At 37.8% G+C, this 12,108-nt stretch overlaps 1 protein-coding gene across 2 annotated transcripts in view; it reads right to left on the reverse strand.

Annotated features, from left to right (window-relative positions):
• LOC111148489 (autophagy related 2B) overlaps positions 1–12,108 on the reverse strand; it is a 77,319-nt gene that overhangs the window by 51,923 nt on the left and 13,288 nt on the right. For both annotated transcript variants that reach the window (XM_022505070.1, XM_022505071.1), the window contains exons 3-10: positions 9,408–9,560; positions 8,651–8,753; positions 7,139–7,301; positions 6,076–6,255; positions 2,247–2,343; positions 1,828–2,013; positions 658–812; positions 461–566 (exon numbers count right to left, since the gene is read on the reverse strand). In XM_022505070.1, the coding sequence (XP_022360778.1) occupies positions 461–566; positions 658–812; positions 1,828–2,013; positions 2,247–2,343; positions 6,076–6,255; positions 7,139–7,301; positions 8,651–8,753; positions 9,408–9,560 (1,143 nt within the window). The remainder of the gene's footprint in view (positions 1–460; positions 567–657; positions 813–1,827; positions 2,014–2,246; positions 2,344–6,075; positions 6,256–7,138; positions 7,302–8,650; positions 8,754–9,407; positions 9,561–12,108) is intronic.

Below are 12,108 nucleotides of genomic sequence, written 5' to 3' on the forward strand. Positions count from 1 at the left end.
ATTCACAAACCTGTACCCCTGACACAAATAATACATTATATGTTAATTAAAAAAATAATAAAAAATAATTTTAAAAAATTTTTACGGAGAAGAGACCTGAGGTTCTCTTTCAAGGAAAATGTAAACAATGGAACAAGTATTGATGATTGATTTAGACTCCTGAACTGCAATAATAACATGAAACTTGTGGTGCACTTTTTACTAAAGATATTTAAATACACAAAGACTACCGTGAATGGGCAACTATTCTGAAATACTTCATGGTGAGTTGTTCAACTATGCTTCACATTGTCTTTCTAAACTTTGTTAAATGGTCTAGATTAAAAAAAAAAAAAAAATACATGAAGGGAAAGAAAAGCAGCAGTAGAAAGGCATTTTCTAGAAACAAGCAATTTGTTTTGATTTTTCATTTTTTTAAAATTCCAGTGGAAAACTACCATAAGGGTCTTACACTACTTACAAGTCTTCTGTAAATTTGGTGGGTGAACTAGGTTGGACGGCAATGTGGACCCTCTTACTGGCTGTTCTTTATGAGGTTCAAGGAAATCTCCCCATGTTGGCTGAAGCTGTAAAAGAATTTTTTTAAATCACATGATTATGAAGTATAGAATTTCAGAAGCCACTTTTCAAGAATAGAACAAAATTGAAATACTGTACCACAGTAGCACTTAATGGAGATCCTGCTGGAGTATTTGTGTAGGTACTAGTTAATGATAACTCAAGGTCCATATTTGGAGGGTCTCCCAGCGGTGGAAGAGAAGAGAGACTATGGGACATGTCCATATCGGCCATGGAGAAGAAAACTTCTTCTTCTAGACAGAATTAAACCTTGTCAGTTGTATAATTTAGGTCTTTAAAGTAAGTTAACATACATTAATAGAATATTCTTCAGATTCTCTGAAGTACACTGATGCCCTACAAGTGACATTACTTCTGATGGGGTAATTTGTGAGGATCCAAGATATAAACAGCATAGTAAAAATGCTCAGCCAAATACAAGTTAACAAAGTTTATGTTATCCTACTGGTGAAACTGTTTTTTGTTTGTTTAACGTAAGATTCGCAGAACTACATGGTGTATTTTTAAGAGTCATATGACAATTTAGAAGTTAAAATCCAACTTTAAAATAGTACAAACATCTCGCAATCTCTGGTTTCATATGAATACAGCATTTTTAAACAAACAAAAAAAAAGAAACACCTGAGTGTATTATTTCAGAATTCTGTTTACATTTCACTTCTTTCTGGAAGTTGTTTTACCCTCACGCAAATGAAGTTTGTTATGACCAAAATTTCTTGAGTAGACTTTTTTAGTTTTTAACTTATTTAGTTCAATTTAATTCTGTACTTAAATGGATTCTTATTAAGGTATTGTGCTAAACATTCCAAAACACCTGTAAAAAAGCAAAGTAAACTTGATAAAGACCCTATTTACATGTAATTGATGGAAGAGTAGGAAAAAAAAAAAAAGGGTCCATTTAAGAGCATCTGTCAATCATTATACAGGCATGTAAGAATTTGACAAAATGAGTAATTACCCACAATTTATCTTTTGTGTAAGTCTACATTTTTGTAAACTGACTGTCCTTAGAATTAAAAAAAAAAAAGTCACAATTTACAAAACGAGATTACACAATCAAAAAAGGATACGTGAGCCAGCGCATCACTGTAACGCTACAGTTAGATCAACTTACAAATTTAAACCTTCTTAGAGCGCCGATCTTTTGTTCTTTCATTACTAAACTCCCATTTCACCACAGCCAAATTAGGCTTACTTTGCTCTATGTTGACATTGTAGGAATCTCGTGTCAATGCTTCAGTTGCTTACCACGGCTAGAAGGTGTACGAGCGGATTCTGTCTCATAAAAGCTTTGCTCTGAAGATACACCTGCTGAGAGGGAATCTTTTCTCAAATAATACCGGTTTAATTCCATCTGAATTCGATATTCGTCTTCTTGCTGCATGGGTCGGTTTTTTCTATCTTTATTAGCTAACCCTATTTTGCTAGAATTTTCTACAAGTATAGAAAGGAAAGGAAAACAGTAATTAAATTTGGAGGTAATCAATCATCTCTCTCCCAAAACCACTTGTCCAATACCAACAGCAACTTCATGTCACAGTCAATGCAGAACTACCACTATTTAATATTAATCAAAGCTCTGCAGTAGCTTAAAGTGACTAGCTAGGAATCACAGAATCTGAAAAGTTTTAAATAAAAATAACAGAGTTGCCTATTGCCATACTTGCCTGGTCCAGCAATAGCTGCTAACATATCCAAGAGCAAGTGCACCTGCCTTGGTGACAGGAAGAGATGAATAGAGTCTATCTGTCCATCAATATCCAACTTCAAAAAAAAAAAGAAAAAAAAAGCCATTCAGGATAAACACTCTTTAAAACCTCGTCAGCACAAATCCCATATACCTTCACGCACTGAGAGGAACACTCATTCCTCAGTCTTAGATTCTGCCACCTAAAATTCCCTCCACTCATTTACACAATCTAAATGAAAAGACTTAAAGGCCACCAAACTGTTGTTCTCAGGGGGAAAAGCCTCCTGCAAGATACCATGTTGGCAAGTCCAATGTCCTATTTTCATCTCTGAGTCTTCTGAGTATTTCAGGTGTTTGAGGAGGCTTCAAGCCAGTCACAAGGAAGGCTATGAAGACAGCAACAGCACAGAATTCATTCCCAACAGGATTTCAGACTCAAATCATAATCCTCAAAGCGGGATTCAAACCAAGAGCAAATAAAGCTGGCTTTCCCAAGTTTGCCCACGGATAATGCTCCCAGCACAGCACGTGAGGCCCTTCCCTATCAACAGTGCGCCTCTCCGCACGCCCAGGCAGCGTTCCACAAAGCCCACTGTCTGCTGGGCAGGAGAGTGCAAACCACAGCAGAGATGCTCACGCAGTGGGTGCTCACGTGCACTGCCTTGCTCTTTTCCAAGCCTCTGTCCATTTTTCCTCCTGGAAATAAAAGCCCCAGCCGATCTCATCCTGATTCCTGTGGAGTATATTCTTTTTTTTTAAGATTTTATTTATTTGACAGATCACAAATAGACAGAGGAAGGCAGAGAGAGAGGAGGAAGCAGGCTCCCTGCGGAGCAGAGAGCCCGATGTGGGGCTCAATCCCAGGACTCCGGGATCACGACCTGAGCCAAAGGCAGAGGCTTAACCCACTGAGCCACCCAGGTGCCCCTGTGGAGTATATTCTAACAAAACAATTACTCTATTTTCTACACCACACCCTAACAAGTTGAGTATGCCTGCCTTACTTTTCATTCACCTCCTCTTAGGGGTGATGCTAAGACTCCTATTATCTTTACGCTGTTTTGCAATTTTAAAAGAATTCAATTAATAACATTTATATTTGGGGAAAATGGTATCCTCCCCGGGGCGGGGGATTTCCTCTGATTCTAAAAACGAAAAACATTGCATAGTAATGCTGAGAAGCTTCCATGATCTGAAAATATAATATATTCTCCAGGAATAACAATCATCACTATCACCTTTTTCTGAGTATTGGGGAACTATGCTTTCATTACCTTTCCACTCATTCTAGTAAGACTCCTGTTTTACAGATAAGGACACAGGATCATAAAGATTTGCACAAGACCATCTACAGACCCAGAGCCAGGATTTTAACGTAGGCTGACCTAGATGGGAAGCCCTAACTCCTCCCATGGTACGGCTCTCCGTGCATTTGTTTTATGGGGCTCCTTGCTGATGGCTGTCATCCCAGACAATGAATCAGCAAGGAGTTTAGGCTGGGGACAGTGGGAGAATCTCTGATTATATGCCATATTTAAAAACTGGTTTTTAATTTCTTAGTATTGAAAACATAATCTCCGACCTTTATTAGGATGGTTAATCAAGAGTTTCACTTCTAATGTTCATAGAAATATTATTTGTACATTCTAAATTTGGCATACAAAGAACAAAGCACCTCTTACTTTCCTCTGGAAAAAGAAAAGACAGAACATAACTAAAATAATTTCAGACTCAATATGACACAGTAACTAAACAAAAGGTCTATAAATTCAATACATACAGCTCCTCTATTTTTTTACATGATGGAATCCTTAAAGTATATGCTAAAATTGAACATGTGAACAATCTGGCTGGCACACTATTTGGGGTGGGTACCGTCTCAGAGAACTAAAAAAACTTTTAAAAAATTGGTTTTTAAGATGTATTTATTTTAGAGAGAGAGAAGGAGCACAGATGCATATACAAGGAGGCAGGGGCAAAGGAAGAGGGAGAAAGAGATCTCAAATAGACTCTGTAGGAGTGTGGAGCCCAACCCAGGGCTCAATCTCACAACCCTGAGATCATGACCTGAGCCAAAATCAAAAGTTGGACACTTAACTGACTGAGCCACTGAGAGGCATCCCCCCCAAAAAATCTTTCATAACATTTTGATCCCACAGTTGAAAAACTTGTGGATCTAATGAACATCAGCAAGACTAAAGATCTGACTCTTGAGTACCCCCAACCAATGCCATCTTTGTCTATACGGCATTAAGTTTATGGGATTTATGTTTCTCAAAGCTAGTATCTTGTATCAAATACAGTATCTTGTATTTTTCCATTTAGCCTTCATTTGCATTAAGAACAAAAAGTACTCAAACTCAAGTTACTACACAAAAATTACCATGTAGGCAAGGACGGTAGTATCTCCAAATATCAAACACTGGCTGGCAAATAATGCCATCATGCTCTAATTCCAGATGTTCATTTGTCACCTAGTACACAGATGTCCAAAAGTAACACCAAAAGGCACTTACACAAATCAAGACATAATGTGCAAGTTTCGGTTTGCACAAAGATCGATGTACAAATGTTGAGGACCATCTAATTTAATCCAAACAGAACTACAGAAGTGACTGCCATGGTTCTTCCTTCATGGAGAAATAGTTCCCTTCCTGGGAGGCATGGATGTGTTCATTTCCCAAGGATATTAGCACCTCGGAATTCCCTGTAGTATTAAAACATACCTACAGCTTTCAGGTTATTTTATGAACAGGCTTAAGACCTGGTGAAAGGCTTTCACGCCAACTGAGGTAGGACAGAGCAGTAAACAAAAGGAGAGGAAGTAATCAGCAACAGGAAGGCTGGCGTTCTGATCACCTTCCTCTGCCTCTAACTATAGGGAGGCGGGCCGACCCAAGGACAGACTACCGGAGATCCTCCATCCTCTGAAAATCTCCTGTGCATGCACGAGTCCTCAGTTGCTCCCTCTTCTTCAGTGTCCCCACAGCCATGTCTATACCCTTTATCACATGTTGTATTAAAGCAAAGACAGTATTTCCCTCTTCTCTGCATCTCCCCCAAGAAACTGCACACGGCCTGGCATCTAGTAGTCACTCAAACATCTAGCTAGTTAGGCCAGTGAGTAAACAAATGAACAAATCCTGATACTTTCTTAAACTACATTTCACAGAGATTATATGGAAAATTGTTTTCAAAGTTTGAAAATAACACTTCACAAATACATTTTCAACAGACTAAATATAGGCTTCCTGATTCTCCAGGAGACTGTCCAACACTGTTCCCTAAGAAACAAGTGCAGTTGTCTTTACAGGATCTTCAAAAAGACATGAGACACCATGAAAAAAAAAAAAAAATCAATCTCTTTTCATAAATAACAACTATAAAAATGGTCATTCTGTTCAGAACACACCTAGGTGGGCATTTTTACATGCATAAAATTAAACATCCTCTATAGTCAATTTCTTACTTCCAAATCTCTTCTCCTTTAAACTGAATGGTATGATAAAAGTCTTTAACAAATTCCTAATTTATTAACTCATTAATGTTTCTGAACTGCTAGAATGGGGGAAAATGAGTGCAGGAGACACTGCTAACACCTGAGCATGAGCAGGGGCTAAAGACAGTCAGTGCTCACGTGAGGCCCTGAGACCTCGGGACAGAGGCACCAGCTGAGAGTAAGAACACAGACTCCAGGACAGAGGGCAGCCTAGAACAACCCAGAGTAGCTAATCAGCGGGTCACTGCACACATTAAAGAATACCTGTACTTCTGTTTTAACTATAGAAAATGAAACAAACACTGACCTTAGCTCCAGGAAGCACTTCATTCTGTTTCAGCGTGAGACTCAACTCCAGCCTACCAATTAGCCCTCCAATCTGCACTGGGTCAGAGGGCGCTACCTCTGGTAAACTTCTAGTTAATTGTGGGTGCGGCTCATATACAATTTTGGGATTCCAGCTAGGTGATAGCTTTGGCTCAGTTTCCTACAATGAGGCAATAAGAATAAAGTAATTCTCTAAAACACTTTAGTGTAAATAACCCAAAATGCAAAATACAAATGTCAACTTAGAGTAAAGTATTTGACATGAAAAACTGTATTATGTGACAATGAATAAACCAGTGTCTTATAGCTAAGTAATAAAAGCAAATCATGGAAAAGGACTTTATGGAAAAATGCACATCTATTCAAATTACAGCAATAAGAAAACTTAACATTCTATAATCATAAAAATTTGAATAATGTAAAAGATAAATTATGGAAAGACTGTTTTATAAAAGGACTCTCTACTCTTACAAAGCATTAATACAAATTTCCTTAATTATAAAACTTTTTTAAAGTATGATTTATAAGTTTTCAGCCATACATTCACTATGTAAGGTAAATGTGAACAAATGTGCTTTTGTTTTTACTATAAAAGTGTATTAGCTGTTAACATGTCATTTTCCCCACACGGTACAGTATCCAGTGTTATATCCAGCACTGGTAGGAAAGGCATCAATCATAAATAGGAGTATTTTTAAAACTTTGAAAAGCAGGTCTCCATTACTGAGTATGTGTGTTAACTTCCAGATCAGATGGAAACTCACTAACACATATTCTATATCTTAGCACAATTTAATAGCCCTCCTTTAAACTATTTATTTATTTATAAATTTATTTTTGGAGAGGGAGAGAGAGACTTTTAAGCAGGCTTCATGCCCAGTGCAGAGCCCGATGCGGGGCTGGATCTCACGACCCTGAGATCATGACCTGAGCCAAAATCAAGAGTCAGACGCTCAACTGACTGAGCTACCCAGGTACCCCTAATTTAAACTTTTAAAAAAATCTATGATTTAGTGTTTGTTTTCTTGGTTTGTTTTTCTTACCGCTGGTGCAGTTGAACACACTGGGGAAGATTTTGCTGACGCAGAAAACTCCTCCCAGAAGAGAGACACTCCGGAGAGCTGGAGTAACTTGTGAGCAAAGGCTGTGGGCTGATGCACGTTAATTCCTGAGGCCTCATCAGCAGCTTCATCACAGTAGACAGTTCTCCATGTTCAAAACAGAAAACGTTGGCGTAAGAAAACCTACTTGCAAGTCTAAGAAACACACATAGCTTTTTAAGGTGAAGGGTTTTCTAGTGTTACCACTCCTCAGAAAATGCCTCATGTGGTCAGCATCAGAGCTTCACTACAGGAAAGGTTTTCACCAAGAGACCTCAACCTCAAGAAGGATAATTTTATGGGGCTCCTAAACTGGGAGGAGAGATTCATAGCTTCCTAAAGTTCACCTCAAGGAAAACAATTCCTGTGCTCCCTCACAAACATCTCTTGGTAACAGACAGCATTTGGCTCCAAGTCACAAGCCCAAAATGAATGACATTTCTTGAATTCTTATGACTATTCTACAAGTTCTTAGGACTCACCATTTCATTTTCAACAAAATACAGAAGGTAGTTCTACATCCATGAGATTTTAGATATTTTTTAATATACCATTTCAGGTAATCCAACCTAATTTCAAAAATCTGTTAACAATAACTGTTTGACTAATAGGTAATTTAATGATGATAGAAAGATAGAAACCATGACATATTTGCTTAAAATTTGGTAAAAGCTCCCAACAGATCCCTGTACAAAGTGTCTTTGGTGCTCAGTGCACATACTTCATTCCGCACATTTCGGTCACATTAAGACACAGGTGAACAGTGACTACCTAAAGGGCAACCCTCTCAGGTCTCTCCTTCTTTGGGCACTTTGTACGATCTGTATGTTACTGTACTCTCAATAAACTGGGCTTTGCTCCCCACCAAACAAAACAAAACAAAAACAGTGACAACCTCAAATCAACACTCAGCTATTTATAAGGCTCCAAGTGGTCATACACGGAAAACGGAGTCCTGGTTTCCATCTTTTTCAGTAAATCACTATCGCACAGATACTCTCACAGAATCCTCTCAAAGAAAACTGCAGGCTTAGCCTTTCTCATGAAAGCAACACTTAGATCAAGCACAGGAAAGCAAAGAAGACCTTCGTATTAACGAGACGCTCCAAAACAGGGTGTCACTAGTAAGAAAAAACTCAGTTAGGAGTGCCTTCAACTTAGCAGCACTCACATACTCACGATTTTCATTTGACATTAACTAAAGAGAATCCTTCGCTCTGAATCCCATACAGTACTATATACAATTATACCTCAACTGGTACTTTAAGCTGTCAGTAATGGGATTAGAACGGATCTTGAAGAGCAGCGCTTTACCTGGAAACCATACGATGTAGTAGTAACTCACAGCATCACTTCTAATCTCTAAAAGCATCATGAAATCTAATAAAAGTCAGATCTTATTATTTATACAAGAAAAGAATAAGGTTGTTTATTCTCAGATATAAGAAGTCTTACCTTTCTATTCGAATTTCAAGTGCAGTTCCAGTTTTGGAATTTTCTGGCACATGTTCAATTCTCAAGACAGTGTCTATAAACGTGACTTTCACTCTTCTTAGTACTAGAGCAAACAGGTAACTGTCAACATGAGACCACATGTATACGAAATAAAAATTTCTAATGAAAAGAATAATTACTAGTTTAATAAGAACTTAAAAAATAAAGTAAAATCCCCAAATCTTGAGTTTGGAAATAGACATTCTGCCCTACTGAGCACCTACCCCAACACATCCCAACAGATACATGTGCAATGCCTAACACTCTCTGAACTCTAAACCCTTCGTCATACAAGCATAATAAAAGGCACAGAGGAGAAACTAGGATACAAAAGGACATGAAATTAAATTGAATATTTAAAATAACCTCAATTCTAAAGTTAAATTGAATATTTAAAATAACCTCAATTAAATTGAATATTTAAAATAACCTCTCAGGCTCTCTGCTCAGCAGGGAGCCTGCTTCCCTTCCTCTCTCTCTCTCTGCCTGCCTCTCTACCTACTTGTGATCTCTGTCTGTCAAATAAATAAATAAAATCTTTAAAATAACCTCAATTCTAAAGTTCTGAAGTGAGAAGAGAAACTCCTTAAAAAAAAAAAAAAATCACTCCAATGGATTTTCCTTATACAAGGCTTACTAAAGAAAGGTACTAAATTACTTGCGGGTGGGGGAGAGAAGAAAAAAAAAAAAGAAAGAAAGAAAATGCTCAATGCCAAACCTGTTTCAATGGTTTCAGCAAACTTTTCAAGTCCTTCAAAGGGCTGTGATGCTTCTCCTTGTTCATCTGTTAATTTCTGGCTAAGACATTCTTTTGCCAATTGCATACTGCTGGTCATGAAACTTGACCAATACATAGGCTCAGAACCAGTTGCTGCAGAAAATATAGATTAATTCTAAATAACTTCTCATAGTTACAACAAAGCCATTTCTTAAAATGCCACATTTGAAATAAATTCTTAATCCTTATTTAACATGGTATTTTAACATCATGGTATTACCTAGGCATATGATATTCTATGAGATTTAAGCATCACCTTATAATAACTAAGAGAAAAAAAAAATCACAGAAAGAAGTCCAGAGATACGTGTTCTCATTAAATGATATGTATCTGTCAAATGTTAACTTATGAATTCATTCAACAAGTATTTAATGCATGCATGGTACGGTTCAAAATACTGTAGAACAGGGGTCAACAAATTTCTTTTGGCGAGGGTCAGATGGTAAATAATTTAGGCCTTGTGGGCCCTACAGGGCCTCTACCCTAACTACTCACCACTCTCACTCTAGTGCAAAAGCAGGCTGAGAGAGTAAGGAAATGAATGAGTATGGCAGTGTTCCAATACAAATTTATTTACAAAAATATGATAGATCAAATTTGGCCTACAGGCAATAGTTAGAGGACCCTGCTGTAGGGGTCAGAAAAATAATGATTAATTCTCCCCACAGAGAGCCTACAATATAGTGGAAGAAATGAGATGTGGTTAAGAAGAATTAGTAAGCAACTATGCAATGTCAACAGAAAACACGGATGGCTAAACCAAGAGGCTGACTCTTCCCATGGACAGAATTTAATAGGAAATCTGGTAGAGGTGGCATCTGACCTAGGCTTTAGAAGGTCAGTATAAATGTAGATAAAATAGAAGAACATCCTTGGAAGAATCCATGAACTGGGAAAAATCCTTCCCAGATCATCCCTCAAAGAATGGCACTACACTTCCTTACATTATTCAAAACAAACTGACAGATTACTACAATTACTGCCTCCCAAAATGGAATTTAAAAATCCTTCTCGTGGAATATTTTTAAAGGCAGAATATTTAACTTTCCATAGGAAAATATTATTCTATCTACTCATCATGGTTAAAAAAATAAAATATTCTTGTTAATTAAATGCCATTATCGAGGAGGATTTCCACGCACAGACTACCATTTTCAAAGTAAAGGTGCTACTAATTCTAATAAGCATAAAATTTAAACTCTGGTGTTCCAGAAAGCATTTAGGATTATAATTCTTCAAGTATTTCTTGACCAACATCACTTGCCACTCAAAGAATTTAAATTCAGAATTTAAGATGATTTAGATGGTGACTCTATTGGCTTAAAAAATACATACACATACACCCCCCCCACACACACACACTCCAGAGCAGAAAATCTGAGCTATTTAACAGAGCACAGTGGTTAAGAATACGGACTCCAGAACTACATTGCCTGGGTTGAGATCCCAAATTTCCACTGAACTAGCTATGACCTTGGACAAGTTACTGAATTCACCTGCGCTTCAATGTCCTGCTCCATAAAAATGGAGATAACGAACATGTCTATTTCAAACCGCCATGATAAAATAATACTGGTAAAGCACTCACAACAGCATCTGGCATGCAAGCAGCTCTATACACGTTTAATAAGTCAGAAAATGGCATATAACTAAAGCTACCACCCAGATATACTTATATAACTTACTACTTTAAAGCTTTTCCCTCCCAAATTTTGAAAAATTTCAATCCTAAGGAAGAGGTGAAAATATGGTGCAATGAACACCTGCACAGCCTTCATTTAGACTCATCACAGCTATGCGCACACACACACACACACACACACACACTCTCTCTCTCTCTCTCTCTCTCTCTCTCTCATCCTTCTGCTGAACTATCTGAAGGTAAACTGCAGGCACCCTAACACTCCCAAACACCTGAGCAGTAACTCCTAAGAATACAAATATTCCCATGCGAAAGCTCAGTGACATGAACACACCCAAGAAACACAACACCGACAAAATACTATCTTCTATACATTCTACACCCAAATTTCTCAGCTGTCCCAGTAATATCCTTCGTAACAAAAACAAACAAAAACACAGGATTATCTACTGCAGTTATTCATGACTTATTCTTCTTTAATCTGGAACAATTCTTCTAGCTCTCTTGTCTTTCCTGATAGTGATACGTCAAAAGAGGGCCAGTTAGCCTACAGAATGTCCCTTATTATAGATTTGTCAAGTCCTTCTTCCTTACAATGCTATTCAGACTATGCACTTGTAACAGGAACAGTATATACATGACGTGTCTTTGTCAGCCATCCCATCAGGACCCACATCATGGCCCTCTGACCCACTACTGATGGGACTAAGACTGACGATTAAGGTGGCTGTGGCAACTATCAATTTCCTCCACTGCGAAAGAAACATTTTTCTCTCTGTAAACAGTGTGTCATCAAGGGGAAGTATGTTGGTACATCACAAATCAAGCTCCTCAATGACCTGTCACCAGGCGGGGTTAGGATTCACTGATCATTACCACCTCAATCAATTTTTACCATGGTTGTCAAAACCATGGTGATGGTCTATCATTTTTTTCTACTCTAGTAAATTGACATTCTACTGCAACAAAGAGCTTTCCCTTCTTCCTGCCTCCCTTAC

The sequence above is a fragment of the Enhydra lutris genome, unplaced genomic scaffold (assembly GCF_002288905.1).
Source record: "Enhydra lutris kenyoni isolate GAN:26980312 unplaced genomic scaffold, ASM228890v2 scaffoldscaffold20, whole genome shotgun sequence".
Classification (NCBI taxonomy): Eukaryota; Metazoa; Chordata; class Mammalia; order Carnivora; family Mustelidae; genus Enhydra; species Enhydra lutris.